The following is a 17,213-nucleotide window of genomic DNA, read 5'->3' on the forward strand; positions in this document are numbered from 1 at the left end:
TCAAAACTGTATTTTTATGAGTTCTCATTATTTTTGTACACCTGCTATATAATTTTAGACATTCATTGGGCTTTATGCATTGCTCCAGATTTATATGTTAGTTTTGTAGTCTTACTATTAATAACAATTTTGCCAAGTAGAGACATTTTCTTGAAATTCTTCCTAAATTAAATGTATTTGACATAATTGTGTCTAAGATATTATCTTTGCTGGACAAGAGAAAATTATTTGCACCTTTATTTTACACAGATATTTCGATTTTGGAGGTATTATTTTCCGTTGCAAAATATATACATTCCCATTTTTTTTTATAAGTATTTGAAAGGAGAAACTTCAGAACACTTTGATTGATCAATTTTTAGAGTTGTAAATACATCAATCAAAATTATCTGACCAACATGATGACAACATGCAAACCATAAAAGAGTACTTAGATTTTGTACTGAATTATGATACAAACTGTTGTAAGATGTCCAGTATTTGATGCTATATGGTCATGACACAAGCTAACAATAGAATGTTAGTATTTCCATTTCCATAAAAATTCAAGAATGAGTTCAGTAATTACTTCATCGGATGAGAGACTTCATTTTGGAGAATCATTATCAAGAAATCTTTCCAAAACCTTGCGCATCAAGATAACTAAATTTTGGATAACGTTTAATTCTTTTAATCTCTTCTTCAATGTGTTTTTCTTGTTCATGGTTCTAAGTTAAATTTATTCTGTTTGACCGCACTAAACGATGCTAATCTGCCAGACTTCATCGATAGTAAAAATGCTTTCCTGTAATTCTTCCTCTCTAATATATCTAGTATCAGTATCTTGAATGTCTTGTCAAGCCACTCACGCTTCAATTTCAATTTTTTAAATGCATTTTGAACTGCATGACGAGACACTGGTAATTTTTGATTGGCATTAAGAAGGTCGAGTATTCGTTTGCAGCATTGTTAGTCTGAGATTATAGGAGTGTCTGCTTTGTTATAGGAAGGTTTTATGTGAATAAAAGTGGTGTAAGCAAATTTCCAATCGCGTTGCTGATTTTTTTTCCTTTGCCAACATCTTTGTCTATGTGCGACAAAGTACATCTCATATCCTGCAGGCAGAGTCTGAAAATTGGATGAATATTACAGTTTACTCTTTACTTTACTATTTATATCCCCAAATAGGCTTCATGAAGTCCTTCAGACACTATAGGATGGATTTTCTTTGGCATTATGATTATATAAGTATTTATTAACATTAATATTCCACTACTCTATTTTTCAACAGATAAACGGATCTACATTTTCTTGTAAACACGCAATGGGTAGTTTAGAGGTCACATCCTGATGTATTTTCTTTCTAGTAATGACTAACCTACCATTCTTTGGTTTTGGTCTTCTTCTCCTGGGTCAAACATTTCATCCACGGGGTTGTCTTCTTTTAACATTTTATAATGAATGACTTTGTGTACCTCAAATGATATAGGTTGAAATTAACAATACTTAATTATCAATATTATTATTAACATAAAGATAAACGTAATGAATATTTAATTAATTAAAATTAGATCTCCTTACAAGTACCAAACATATACATTTTTTGACGTTTTCTCTTCTAGGACCAGGTGTACAGTAGCAACAACAAATCCAACCACATCCTTCTGTGTTATATTGCAGGATTTTCTTAAGGTTTTGACAAATTAAAGTGTTTTCTTATAACCTACGTCAACTCAATAAAATTGTACCATTTTCCCCACTTTTTTTCTGTTTTTTTCTTTGCCATTTCTTCCTGATTGTTTATTCCAGATATCTTATCTACCATACAATCATTTTAGTATAGTAGTGAATTTATTGGTATACGATAACTTTCAAATATTGGTCAAAAAACTAGAACCGATGTTCTAACAATTAAATACCAAAAATTAAAAATAAGATTTAAATTATGACTAACACTTCGATGATTCCACACCTAAAAATTTACCAGAGTTAACTATATGCCTTAGAATTATTTGAGGAAAGTATTTGATTTTGCTAATTTTAGACGCTAATATTTTTGGAACTAAGTAACCAATTGATATCAAAATTTCAGTATTAAGATACCTATTTGTTATATAATGTTATATAAATTATATAAAAAATTTTACCAGTACTAAGATATATGGTTATTTTTTTTTAATTTCAAAACGTGATCCGCTGATATATAGCTGCAAAACGTTTCCAAACAAGCTAGCCAAGTAAGACATTGCTCTGCTCTCTATTTAGATTTAATTTGATTTAACTGGTATAAATTATTCGTATGCTTATCCAAGTTATTTAAGTATGTATGACGCTTGCCGTCAGGTTATTTTTATGGTGATGTCAGATTGTGAGGGAATGTCAAAGCAAGATCCTAATGATAATAACAGATATAATAACTATTATCGACAGAAAATGATCTCTACTAGTAGTTACTAGAAATACATAAACCTGCCGTTGCTTATGAGAAACCCAATATAAATACAAATCTTTATATCTGAATATAAATAGTATTAGAAATATGAAGTATTTGATCCTTTGCCTATTTTGTAAGTTTGCCCACTGATAAAACTTTTATATGGTATTACGGTCCGGAGATTGGGTAGGTTACTTTAAGACTTTAATGTGTTTGTTCTTGAGCCAATCCTTTGGCATTGTTGTGATGGACAATCCGTTATACGACTCATTTTTAGTGCCTTGCCCTGAAATAAGGTGGTTGTCACCTTATCCATCTTCAATTCGATGAGTTGAAGTGGTACTTTCCCTTACCAGATAAACACCCTCATGTTTGACGGTAGGGATTGTGTTCTTATTGTTATATTCTGCATTTTCTCAATCCAAAAATTTATTTCTGTTCATTTAATGTTAAATAAACCTACTATTAAAATTGTAGACAATTTCCATATTTATTCAGTAGACTGTATATAAATTAATCATCAGTCTTCCAGTCGTTAGATAAATTAGTAACACAAATTTAAATTAATTTGGATATGATATAATTAAGGGTTTATTATCAAATATTTATAGAAGATCTAGAAGAAAATTTGAAGAGTAAAAAAAACAAAAACAAATATATTATATGAAAGAAGCAGGATTCAATTATCTACCACAATAGATAATCCCTCAACTTTGGAATGATATACAAAAATAAACAAAAGGAATTGATTTTTTTTTTTAGAAAGTAAAGTATTTTTTTTTTTTACAAATGACTAGTTTACAAATTGGCAGCTTTTATGTTTATTTTAGCTGTGGACAAAAATTATATTGTATTTTTTTTATTAATTATTTGGTACCTTTTTGCAATAATAATTCCAAAATATAATTATAATGTTGTAATATTTTTATTATATCTTGCTAATGGTCATATATAATATTTTAAAACTACTTTTTAACTCCTCATATTAATCTTTCTAAAAATGAATGTATACCATACATATAACTACAGGGTTGATCTTTTCTAGGGGTACAAATTTTATTTTTTGAATGTTTCATGAGTAAAATTTAAAGGAGATGATTGTGGTGACATTTATTTTACAAAATCATCTGAAAATACTGCTCACCACAACTTTTATCTGAAATGTGAGCTCTCAGCTCTAATAATTACCTTCATATGAGGCCTAAATCCCTTGCATACCTGGGATATAGTCAGACTCGAGCCTGGTCAACTCCTTCTTGATTGAAGACTCTAGAGATTGGACACTCCTCTGAGGAGGAGCACACATCTTCTCCTCTGGACGCGTCTAAATGGTGTAGTCCAAGGGGTGTGTATATGGACAGGAGGGCAGCCACATTTTGAGGTCCTAAAAGTAAAAAAAAGTTATCTTTCAGGTAGGCCTGGGTATTAGCGGCACGATGACATAGAGGTCTGTCTTGAGTCAAAACAAAGTTGTTCCCGGACTTTTTTTCTCTGGCCCAAGGGAACACTTATCCACAAATTCGATAAAAGTATGTGCATTAGCTAATCCTTCCTCTCCACACAAATGGTAGGGTAGACTCCATAATACCCATGGTTCATGGTAGTGTATACTAGTAAAATGGCTTTTTAATAGAATTAATGCAGTTTGTAAAGTTTTTTTGATATTATATTCTTTAATAATTTATTTTCTGTACAAATAAATTATTTCTAAATATATTTAACATCTCTCAAAAACAAAGGTTGATATAAATACATAGATTATATATTACTATCATTTTAATAAATTTATAATTATTTTCTTTTGCAAAAAGATGAGCTTGTCTATATTTTTTGGTAATAATTAAGACAGATTAGTAGTCACAACATCGCCATCTATAAACAAAAATCGCTTGATACAGATGTACCTGTATTTGCAAGGGATCGTGAAGTTAATTTGGAGATATTGGTAAATTTATCTATATCATCCCTCCACCATTTCACTGAGTTTACGTCTACTGGGATCAATTTGATCATTTTGTTAGTTATTATCTCTTTCTCTATTTCTTTCAGATAATGTTTTATTTCTTGTGACTTAGATTCTTGGGTATCATTTAAATATTTAAGACGCAATAGATATTTATAAGGCAAAATATACGTTCGATATTGTTAAAAATAGTAATCAACGAAATTGCTCTTGTTTATTTAATAAGTGTTTATATATATTTGCCGTGGGCAAAATTGTGCCTAACCGAACCATGATATAGCCACATATAGTACCAGCCCTAGTAAATTGTCTAATTTACTCCTTAATTTCATATGATGCAATAACAAAAAAAGAAGGAAATTGAAAATAAACTGTTTTTCAACTTTTGTATCTTGGGAATACTTACTTCATTGATACTCGCATAGATCTGAATGAAATGCATTTTTTATGACTTGTGTACTTCTTAAAAAGATTGAGAGACAAATTTTGTCTCCTCAGTAATATTAGAATATGTAAAAAATATAATTTAATTCTTATTCATTGCCAAGGCTTGTCAAGTTTGTCGTCCATAGTGTTTTTTGTTTTTTTAATCGTTTAGCTGGCTAAGAAGAGTTTAAAAACTCAAAACTACAAATACATAGATTTTTTAATGTTCCTTTGATTGATCAAATTTGCACTAGTAAAGTATAAGTAAACATTCTGCAATATGTAGCTGAGACTAGTGGGGGTGGAGAGAATATAAGCAAGGACATAGGCAATAATTACTCCGTTGTCTATCCTGAATTATACCCTGAGTCTAACAAGGTCTTACAATGATACCTCTGCAACAAATCCTAAGGATTACGCTCCATCTTTTACGAGCACACATGAATGTTCAATCAGGAATTAAATAATTATGACAACTACTAGGGAAAAGAAAATTAATTTTTCAGATTAACAATTCCTAGAAAAAACGGGACAGATCATACAATTTACATCTCTACCAATTAATTTATTTCCTTTGAAGTCCATATACAATACCATAATGTATATTTCCTAGAAGCGACCGATTAACGAATCTACACACATTGAGTTCAGGAGATTAATTTCTACGGAAGGCATTGTCTATTGAGCTACGTCACTCCATTTTGTATTTTCAAAATAGCAAAAATGGATTTTTCACATCAACAGTTCCTATAAATTAACAATGAACTATAAAAGTTTTAAGATATCTAATTCAAAACATATGAAATAACTAATTTATTGAATCTTGTATCAAAACAATTTATGCAAGTAGTATTCATTCTAAAATCATCTTTACTTGGAAACGAAAACAATTTCAAAGCCTTCAAAAAGTATACTAAGGTATTATATAAATTTATTAGTTTTCAGGCAGGCGAGTATATTTTTAAGTAGGATTGTTAAATTTTAAATTGTCTACTATTATTGAAATGTTTTACTTGAAACCAATAAAATCTCTTCCTCTTTTATTAGATTGAAATTCCAATGAGGAATGAAAGAGAGATTTTCTTGAATCGAATCACATTCATGAAAATTAAATCCTTAGAATGAATAGAACAAATAAAATACTAGGTTTTTTAATTAAAGGGGGGGGGGCATTGTTTAATTGTGAGCGTATATTAAGAAGAACAAGTCTTCAGGAGATCATCCTCCACTGAAGAGGATGGAGATTCAAAGAGCTTAATTCCCTCTTATGGACTGACTACTCAATATTACTTTTGAAATTAATACACCTAATATATCCTTACCCCTAACCCGTTAAAAACCACACCTGAGATGTCATCATTATTATTCATCAATTAATATAGTAACTAGTGAGTTGTAATAACTACTCTCACAAGCAATTTTCCTTGAACATTGTTTTAATCTCTCCATTTCAATTCTGGGTTGCTCCAACTGTCCTGTGCTTTACAGCTTTTTTCACTTATGTCTCTAATTTTCTCGTGCCCTCCTACGACCCTACCTTTGAGTGCGTCCCCTAATCCTATCAGTGATTTGACTCACAATATCCTATCATCTCTTATTCTCACACATTCAGGCTCATGATAAAGCTTAAATCAATTATCTTGCCTAATCTGAGCTTATGCTTGTTTGTCTACCCATAAGTATTTTCTAATATGAATACAGAATAGTCCATGATGTATACAGTCTAAAGGTAATTGATATCCGATAACTAAGTTTCACTTCTTCCATTCGAATTGATGTAATGTTTTTTGTTTTTTTTTGTTTTTTTTTATTATATTTATTATTACATATCTTGTCTCTGGTTCGAACTCATTAGTCATTTACATTAGTAAGATTATTATTTGCTTTAAATAATTGGAAGACAATTCTTCCGCCTGGCGAGCTTTATCCAATGCTTATTTTGTGAGAGCGAGAAATTCTACATCAAACTTTTGGAAAGCAAATTTTACACAGTTGAGCTTTCCTGACACCAAATTAAATACACTTATTTCCTGGAAAATATCTTTTTAGAACGTTATTTAACTAAGTATCGACTAAGACTAGGCCAAAGGGGTTGAAAAAGGTCATTAAAAAAAGGCAAAAAAGCGTCATTCAATTGTAAATGAACCAAATTATTGATCAAAAAAGCCATTTATTTTCGGAGAAAATTAAAAAGGCTCAATTATATTCTCAAAAATATGCCACCTCATATCAGAGTCAGATAAAAAGAAATGTCAGTCAGAGAACTTAAAAAAGAATTTAAAATAGAACTCAAAAGAAAAATCTTATGACAGAACATATCCCTGCTGACGCCCCTGTCTTAGTGGATACCAATGGCGTTACAAGTTTTTTTTTTTTTTTTGGGGGGGAGGGGGTGCTAAGCTCTCCTCCCTAAAAAAAAGGAATTTCGGAAGGCCTCCAAAATTTAAATCCTACATATAAAAGCTAAACCTATTTAAATAATTAAATTAATTTTCGGAGTGAAGACCCCAAAATGATGGGTTATTATGCCAAAAAATGATATGTAATATAATGATAAGTATATGCAATTTTATATTTTAGTTCAATTTAAAAGGATTGCATGATAAATAGGAAATGTTCAGATGCTATTATATATCATATAAATAAGTTAGTTAGTCTTATTTTCAAGAATTTATTTGTTATTTCCATCAATGATCATCATACGACCCCAAGAAAGAAACACATTTCTCGAGTTTAGTTCAAATACTGTACTGTTGTTGTAGTATGAAAAAATTAAATTATTACACAAGAACGACGGTTGGTATCAATGCACCTTAAACGAATGGAATGATACACATTTATTTTTTAATACGTGTGTGTGTAAAAATGTTAAGTTTACAAATGATGATGGACCTTTGACTTCCTTCAAAATGTTTTCTTGTCTAAAACGGCTAGAATTATCTCTAATTCTTATTTGTGCTAGATTGTGTTATCTTTGCATTTACTCTGCTAATAATTTGGTTGATTTTCTCTTCTTAGAAGGAGGGAATTGAGTCACTTGATTACATACTGAAATTTTTGAAATGTTAAATACTCCAATTAGTTGTAAATATATACATATGACATCTTGCAAAAATAATAATGGTATTCAACAAAAATTTCTCACCGACAGCCTGAACAAAAATTCAGAAGAGTAACTAAAATAACTTAATTGAGCTGGTTGAACATATTTTGGACTTTATTTTGCTCCAATTTGAAATTACCTCCTTCAAAATTGGAGCACGATGAAGACACAAGATAATGTCTTATTTCTTCAATGGAAATTTTTTACAAAAAAAAAAAATATATATATATACAATCGTATATAATAGCAAAATATCCATTCGGCAAATTGTCCTTTGGCAAAAATAATTTCAAGCAATAGTTGTCTTACCCCTTGGGAGTCCTTTTTCAGTAACTTTTCCATATTTTTTTTTAGCAAAGTTATATATTCAAAATGGATTTGTAAACTTTGTCATTCGACTAATTCAAATTTTACTAATTTTAATTACTAAATCTTAAAAACGCATCATTTGTTCAACAAAAGGGGAGTTTTATTTGATTTCATATATATTAATATATGTAGATAAATATTTATATATTTTAATATTCGTATATGCACTTTGTAGATAAAATAATTATTGTATAATCTTATTACATTAAATTTATGTAGTGTAACATATGTATGATAATAAATAATAAAAAAAGAGGTATATTTGAATTGTTTTTTTTAGAATATTTCTTATAACCACACTATTCAACCAAATTTTAACCTATTTCTGTCCAACTTTGGATTGAAATGCTGTGTTCCGGATTGTTTGTACCCAAATAAACAGGAAAATAACCTTCTACAACACAAAATTTTTAGTTTTGTGTCGTACAAAGTGTACTTTTTTTTACTCAACATCACATGATTTAGTGTTATTTTTTAGTTTTAAAAAGATCTAATTAAATATAGGTCGTTATATATATTTCTAGATTCGAAAAATATTTAGACTAGTTTTGCATGTTGTATGGGAAAAAATGCCCCATGTAAGTACAAAATAAGAACTAAAAATGTGGCTTTTAATCAAAAATTTAATAAATGCCTGTCTTTTGATCACAAGGACAAAATTCATAGTTTGTCCTGAAGTACAGACTTTTCAAAATCAATATTTTCAAAGTTATTTTAAATTTTATTGCTAATAAGGTTTATTGATAGTAAGAGTTGAATTTTTGTTAATGAAAAAAGGACGTCTACAAATGAAAAAAGGAAAACAGTTTGTTATTGGTACCTTTTTTTCTTGTTTGCTGATTATTTAATAGACTGCTGGTTGTGTAAACTTCTCCCTCAGAAAGAAGAATTCTTGCCTCTTTTTGGTGTGAGTTGTTTTTAAAATGCATAATATATTAAATATAAATGAATTCAAATATAATTAAAGCATTTTCCTTGCACTAATACTATTTCAAATATAATTCAAAATGCTCTCTCTCTTTATAACAATAAAAACAAGCTGCTCATATTAACTCAAAAGTACGTACCGTTATCTGGCTCCTGTTTCCCTCTCAGACCCTTTTTTTTATAAGAAATATGTCACCAATATTAATATTTTATAGTTTGTTGATCTCTGTAGGACACAAAAACAAAAAAATAATGGCTATAAAGATCCATTTTATGTGTATCGAAGTAAAAACAATTGAGAACACAGCATTTTTATCCAAGGGCAAAAATTTATTGACTAATAGTGTAATCATTACTGATTTAATATGTATTTATAAGGGTATAATGTAAATATTTATTTTTATACATAAATGTATGAAAATTTTCATCATGGAAGGACCTGTTTTGATATTCTATTGGTTTATTTTTCATTCTTTTAATAATATGTATTTAAAAGTATGAAGTTTCATACACGAAGTAATGATTGTTTAGCTGCGTATGTATATATATATATATATATATATTGTTCAACTTTGCATAATGCCTTTCAAAACGGACGGAAATACAACTTTTTTCTTTTACTGTATACGAGTAGAAAGCTAGGAGTCAACCACAAATTATTATTTTGTATAATTTTTTAAAATACTCTAGAAAAAATGTCTCCAAAATACAACATAAGTATGTTTATGCTTATTATAGCTTATTTTGAGGTAAGCGCAAGGTTTTTTCAAGCTACAAAGTCTTTCCATGATGTCAGAGGTCTTGTTTGTACTGATACATTTCTTATTTATTAGTCAAAAAAAGAAATTAGAAAAGGAAGTATTTTTTTAATGAGAGCGGGATAACACTTTTCTTATTATAAAAATTGAAAAGAAAAGTTTCATATATTTTCGAAAGAAATCTTAAATATTAACATAAGTAGTAGTAGAAGTAGCAGTAGTATTCAAATATTCAAAAAGGTAGGTAAGGAAAATTATGATATTTTATGTAAGGTTGCTGTTATTGGATGTTGTTCAAACGTCTGTTTCGAATGATTTTTTCAAAGTATGGAGTACTGTATTTGTATAAACTTTTAAAGGAATTCTTCTCGACTTCCATGTAAGCAAGTTAATTGTCCTTTTGAAAGGCTTGGAGAGGGAGAAATTCCGGTGCCTTCCTTGGAGGAGGAATCCGCCAATTCCTCTTCTAGCATATGTTGTATCTTTTTTGAGGTAGAGGAGGATGAACGGGGTCTACTTTTAGATTTATGTTTTCGTTTTTTGTCAACGTCCTCTGTTTGATCAGAAGCACGTGGCCTTGATAATCGACTACCTGAGGGTTGCTGTTCTAAAAGACTCTTATTTAAAGTACTGATAAAATTATTCATGGAAGATTCCATATTTGAGATTTTAATGTTCATTTCAGATATTTCCTGTTTAATTTCAGATTTAAACTCCACTAAATTATTCACCACAGTACTTAAATCTATTCCAGGATCAAATGATAACTGCTGTTGAAGTGCCTGTTGCTTCTCTCGGGCGCGTTGTTGTTCCAATTGCTTGGCTTGGATATGAAGAAAGAAGTCATTTTCAATACTTTTGATGGGAGAGTTACGTATACTTGATCCAGAGTTTCGACGACTTTCGTTAATTTCATCACTACCTGTCCTAATCACGGAGAGGGTATTAGATCCACCTCCACTTGGCGAAGATGAACTTTGCTTGTTAACATTACTTGTTGAGGTATTATTTCCTCCTCCTCCTGATGAAGAGGGGGCTGTTTTGAATCGTCCCCAAAGAGATCCTCCAGGACCTCTTTTTCCACCGCTTGTGCTGGAAGAGTCTTTTTCCTCTATTTTGAGAACATCACTAACAGAAACTTTATTATTGTTCAGGGGTATACCGTTGTTTAGTCCATTGTTTCCACCTAAAGCAGGGCCTCCATCAGCATCACCTCTTTCAAGATCCTTGCTGTTTGATAGATTGGATGGTAAGGAACTGTCCGTCGAGCCCTTTTTGAATTTTGAAAATATTTTTCTAACGAGATGATCCTGCGAATGATTAAGAGCAGGCTCAGTGTTCCGCTTCTCAGCTAATTCTTGCTCTTTTTTTACATCTGAAACTTTTCTAAAGACAACCTGAAAAATTAAGAAAAAAATATTGAATTAGGATTTCAAAATATATAATGAGTTTGCAATGATTCATTGCAGAAACCCTAGGGTGGTTTGTTTTCATAAAAAAATTCCGCAATTTGTTTACAACTAGTGCAGATATGTGGTCATTCAGAAAGACAATTATCTATGTAAAAATTTTATTGCTCTACAATTTCATTTTTAAGCTACAAATCTGGGTCAAAATATGAAAGAAGACAAATTTTTTGCAGTACATTATTTTGATGGACATTTTTTAAAACTTTAAAAAATATAAGTAAAGTTTTTCTTTCTAAAGTCCGTCTATGAATCTAATAAAGAAAATGACATAAGAAAAATTTCAAAATTATATTTTGACATTTTCTTTCTGATAATATATAAAAAAATGCACGCAATACATGTTATTAATATTTCCATAGGTTATTCTTTTTACTCTGTAGTTTTAGAAATATTTTTATTAATTTGCCAAACCGTCTCTCAAAATAATTTTATAAAAATATGGGAAAATGCTTTAGTATAATCTTTATAGACAAAAAAAAATGTTTTTTTTGTTTCAACAAAAACGATATGTGCCTATTGGTCATTGTCTTCCCTCAAGGTCATTTCTCCACAGAAACAAAAACAAAGTTCGGAAACAAACATCCCTAGTAACATATCTAATTTATTTATTCCAATAAACTATTGACGAATTGACTGACATGTATGTAGGACATGTAATATTTATTCTTTTTATGCAGAAAGTGAAGAAGATAAAAGAAACTTACACATGTTTATTTATAAACTCAATATATTTTGCACAAAAATAGTTAGATTATATGTATGTATGTGGAATGATTGGCACATATTGTCCACTATATACAATAGAGCGGTTCGATTTTCAACTTTTTTAAATTTTAATATAGGGTAGTGTGGACAAAGTTGGCAAATGGTCTGAAAATGAACTATAAATGGAAAATTGCCTTGTCCTACAAGGCTATCTTAAGGTTGCACATCTCGATCGAATAATGACAAAAAGCAAACACCCTGTACTTAGTGAATATAGATACTAAAGTATATTAACATCCTTTTTTACGTCTTTAGTGAACTGGGGTGAATTGTTTCCCCAAACATTAAACGAATTTTATTAGATGCAACAGCGTCGCCAAAGACTCACATTTACACTTTTTTAATTTATAATATTTCCTCCTTATCTCATTTTCATTTCTAGTACATCTTTTGTGGATTATTAGTTGATTACGTATATAACTTGTTATTGGCGATTCCAAAAAGGTTTTAATAATATTGGGTTTTCCCCCAAATAAATCCAGTTTAAATTACCTAATCTGAACAAATCACAAAAATTTATAATAATTGCATGCACCAGACCTGATTTCAACCATTTTCGGGGAATATTTATCTACAAAGGCACGTTCCCCACAACTTTTAACCATGATGACAACTGACTGTATTTCAAAGACAACTTTAGAATCTTGCTTCTAGAATAAAACCATACCCCCCCCACTATTACCTATACCGTTTAATTGTCACGTATTATAAAAAAGGGCATTATGTTATACATGAAAAAATTAAATGCAGGATTTCACGGGAAAGAGATTTTCCCAGGAATTTACTGTAGATGTAAATCTCTGAGAAATCCCAAGAAACCAAATATGGAAGAAAAAGATTAATATGTAGTTTAAACACACTTCCCTTACAAATAAAAATAAACGATTGGCTTAGAGCTCCCAAATGCATTGCAATCTCTGTTTGTTTTTTGCCACCTTAACAAATTCGTTGGTCACGTTCATATTAGATTTTCCCGGCTTCTAAGACAATTACAAAGACCTAGTTTTTTTTTTTCATTTTTGGTGTATTTTTAGTATTTAACCGGAATAATTTTACAACATTAAAAAAATCTTGATGTATGTAGCAAAAATGAAGTGTAAACATTTTTTCGCTGCACCTGGTATTAGAGTGATCACTATTTTTGAAAAGAAATAGGTGGAAGGTGCTAATTTAAAGTATGGATGAATTTCAAGATCTTTACTATTTAAAAGACTGGATGGTAAAGAGCTATCTGTTAAACCATATTTGAAATTTGAAAATGTTTAATAACCAGATGATCCAAGGATAATTGACTCTTTGACTTTTTAGTAACTCGCCATTGAATTTTTAAAGATTTTGTCTAATTTTTGAATTAGGTTCCTTTAATATTTATGGATTTTAGATATGCCCCGAATCAATTTCCTGTGCTGAAAATTAAAAATAATCAACAAAATAAATCTATAATTCACACATTATCAAAAATTAAATCATAAAATTTAAAGATGTATCAAGAAATTAGCGTGGTTCAAGTCAAATTAAAACAAGGCCAGTTATCAAAACTTTCAAATATCATAGATTGTTTGGTGTTACCATTTGACATTTAGTAATTTTGTATTGCTGTTTCACATCAACACTATTAAATATTGTTCAGGGTATGTCTGAAGTTCAGAAATTCTCGCAACCTCATACTAAAATTATGTAAAATCTTTAAAATGGACGTGAGTACTTTTAGAAAAATTACTCCAACGCCTTTTTTGTAATTTTTAGACTACATAATTTAAATGGGTAGTTTCAAACAATGTCATTTCAAAAATAGAAATCACTCTAATTGCTCTCTGGTTTATAGTGCGAGCAAGCTTTTTGTAGCTATGTGAAACTTACAAATAAATATGACAGTATTGAATGCATTTTGCTTTTGCAAATAAATAAATTATTATATCTTTTGTAACATTATTAAAATGCAAAGACTTAAAATATAAATGTACAAAAAAATTTTAAACTTTTAGATTCTTAGATGAATCGTTGCCTTGGGTTTTTGCCAATTCAAGATAAAAATGTTTCTTGATTTTTGTAATAAATATAATATTCACTATTTATGAGCATCTAGAAAAAGTAATGTATTTTCACATTCTCATTAGAATTTACTTTTACATATACTTTCGAATTTTTTTAATGCATAAGAATTCAAATTATAATCAAAGATTAATGCAGACTTTAAATAAACATAATTTAGGTAATATGCATCTTTTTACATATTATAATGTTTTCAATACTTTTTAAAATAGTAAATCCCCTATTACAGTACTTTTCAACCCTTAATTGTAAATGTGTCCCGTGGCCAGTCACTTAAAAAAGTCATTCAAAAAGTTGCGAGAAAAAATAAATAAAACAATCAAGTGACGGTTTTTACTTTCCCTAGAATTTGTAATACCCCTCCATGGATGTAGGTCTGATTAGTACGGGACTTAACTTAAGTTTTACAAAAAGTAAATACATGAGTACAATAAAATCTATATGCTAGCCCAAACAGAAATCTTCTCAATGCCCTGTTTTATATTTATTAGAAAAAAAACAATACTACCATATGTTTATGATTATTAATCATATCTTTATTTAATCAAAGTAATATATACTGAAAATCATAGTAAAAGGTTTACATTTACTATAAATAATTTATAGTAACTTTTACACATTTATAAAATAATAACAAAATATAATAATTGTCGAAACAATTAAATCAATTCCCATCAAAGTACAGGGGGAAAGTAAGTGTTGCCGATCCCTTGCCGACTTTGAAAGTGTGTTTGGAGGGGGAAAATGCTGAGTATAGCCCCAAAAACAGCATCCTAAATTCAAACATGGGGGTGGAAACATTATGTTGGGTTGTTTTTCTTTGATATAAGGAAGGACGACTTCACTGAATCGAAAAGAGGATGGACTTCGATTAAATAACATTTTAACTTTTAAACTTCAACAAAATATAATTTATTAATCGACAAAATGTATTCTATAAATAGATGTGTGTCTGACATATCTATATAAATAATGTCGCCACCCTTAGCAACAATGATGGCTTCCAATAACTTGTCTTGGTACTTGCTACAGATGTAGGTCCTCTGTCATGGTGTCCCAGTGCTGTCTGACAGTGGATTTGAGGACCTCGTCAATAACGAACGCTGCAGCCCTTCCCCTAAACATACACCCAAAAGGTGTAGTCAAGGGTGTTGGCATCAGGATTGTAGGGGTCCAAAAGTTGAAAAAAAAGTTCAACAGAGCCTTGCAACGAAGGAGATCAACATGTCCTTCGTTTCTGTAATTGATGGTGTCTAAAAATGGCCTCTCCACCCTCACAGGGCTCTTTCTACAAACTTTTTTGCTAGCTCTCTGGAATGTTCGGTGTGAAATCCCAAGATTCATTGTATGGACCCTCAAGGACTTGAGAGGATTTACCTGGATTATTTTCTTTTTGACAGAGCTCATCTTCCTCTCCAACGTTTCGGACTTTCTGAAGACGTACACTTTGGTCCTGGACAAACCCAACGACTTGGAGTTGGCGAATATAAATTTGTCGATCACGTTCAAGTGTCATTTTCTCTACTTGTACGTAAGCTAAAGAGCTCAGTAAAATTTTGTTTTGTAACTAATTGTCTATACTTTAATATGTTGAAATATGAATTAATTTCAAATATTCAACCTTCTATTAATAAGTGTTTAAATATCAATGGACAAACCGGTATACCATAAAATCTTGGCCAGCAACTTCCTTCCCTTAGGAATATGTATTCCACTACAGCAATTACTCAACACATACGGGCATGTCAAGAAAGGAGTGCCTCAAGAAAAAACATATTAAGGCCTCAGAGTAATCTAGCCAGTCTCAGAACCTCAATTCCAATTAAAATCTTAATTTGTGAGCAAACTTATAAAATGAGAAAGATATCAAATACTTTTTTAGTGTATATTCAATTATTATTCAAAATAAAATCAGCCGAAATAAGATAACTTTTCTTTTATATGTTTAAGCTCTTTGAAAACTTTAATCTTTTCAAAAAAAAAATCATGCTGTATATGAAATGAGAGTAAAAAAATTCAATAACCACATTGGATTATAGAACAATAATTTGATGCATGGTGTAATTTGTGAGTAGTAACATAAGTTGTCAAATAAACTTTTTTTTTTTACACCTAATAACGTTAAAAGTTTGTTGCAATCAGGAGCATTTTTCAAAAGGGAGATTCGGCTATTTCATAATTATTTCTTTGTAAGATTCTTAGCTCCAGCCTTCTCCCTGCAAGCCCACCTAACAATATATTTTTTGTACAGGTATTAGACGTAGGCTGACATATTGGATCTAAATCAGAAAACCGATACATTGGACAAAATATTCAATATGTCTATCGTATTGGTATCATAGACAATTATTGGAAATGTCGATATGTTATATGATGCAAAAAGTAGTAACACTTTGAGAAACGAATGAATGCATCTGAGAAGAATTTATGTACTTTTCAAAAGGAGTACGACACAAATTTTGGTCATTACATTAGGTAAACAATCCAAGATGAGATTTATTCATTACCAAGGTTTGTCGTTCACTAAAATAGCTCTTTTCTTATTATTAAACAGTCATCTTACTAACACTAATGAAACAGGATCAAAATGGCGAGTCTGTACTTTACACCTCAAATATTTTTTTATAAATAATAAAAATTTAGTTTTTATATTTTTTAGATATTCTGTCCTTAGGATATCAATCTTATGACAAACAAAATGTGAAGAAAAAAGAAATACTTTTGTGAATACAGCTACATCCATTCATTTGTAAAATATCAGATCTTATTTTGATATCAGCTTATTTTTAATTGGTATATTATCAAATATATTCAATTCATCCCCCCTAAAGTACACTTTCTTCTTATCAAAGATTTTATTTATCATTAGGCAAAAAGGAAAAGTTGCAGGATTATCCTGCATATAATAATATGTTCATAATTTTTACAAAATTCATCTTCTCTACTTATCAAATTTGGCACCGCTGTC

The 17,213-nt window shown here is 30.0% G+C and overlaps 1 protein-coding gene across 2 annotated transcripts in view; it reads right to left on the reverse strand.

Annotated features, from left to right (window-relative positions):
- Nucleotides 1-9,510: 9,510 nt before the first annotated feature.
- The window catches only part of eag (ether a go-go), a 126,789-nt gene continuing 119,086 nt past the window's right edge, over nt 9,511-17,213 (reverse strand). For both annotated transcript variants that reach the window (XM_040707524.2, XM_040707523.2), the window contains exon 11: nt 9,511-11,356. In XM_040707524.2, coding sequence (XP_040563458.1) covers nt 10,313-11,356 — 1,044 coding nt within the window. In that variant the 3' untranslated portion in view covers nt 9,511-10,312. The remainder of the gene's footprint in view (nt 11,357-17,213) is intronic.

This window comes from Lepeophtheirus salmonis, chromosome 2 (assembly GCF_016086655.4).
Source record: "Lepeophtheirus salmonis chromosome 2, UVic_Lsal_1.4, whole genome shotgun sequence".
NCBI lineage: Eukaryota > Metazoa > Arthropoda > Copepoda > Siphonostomatoida > Caligidae > Lepeophtheirus > Lepeophtheirus salmonis.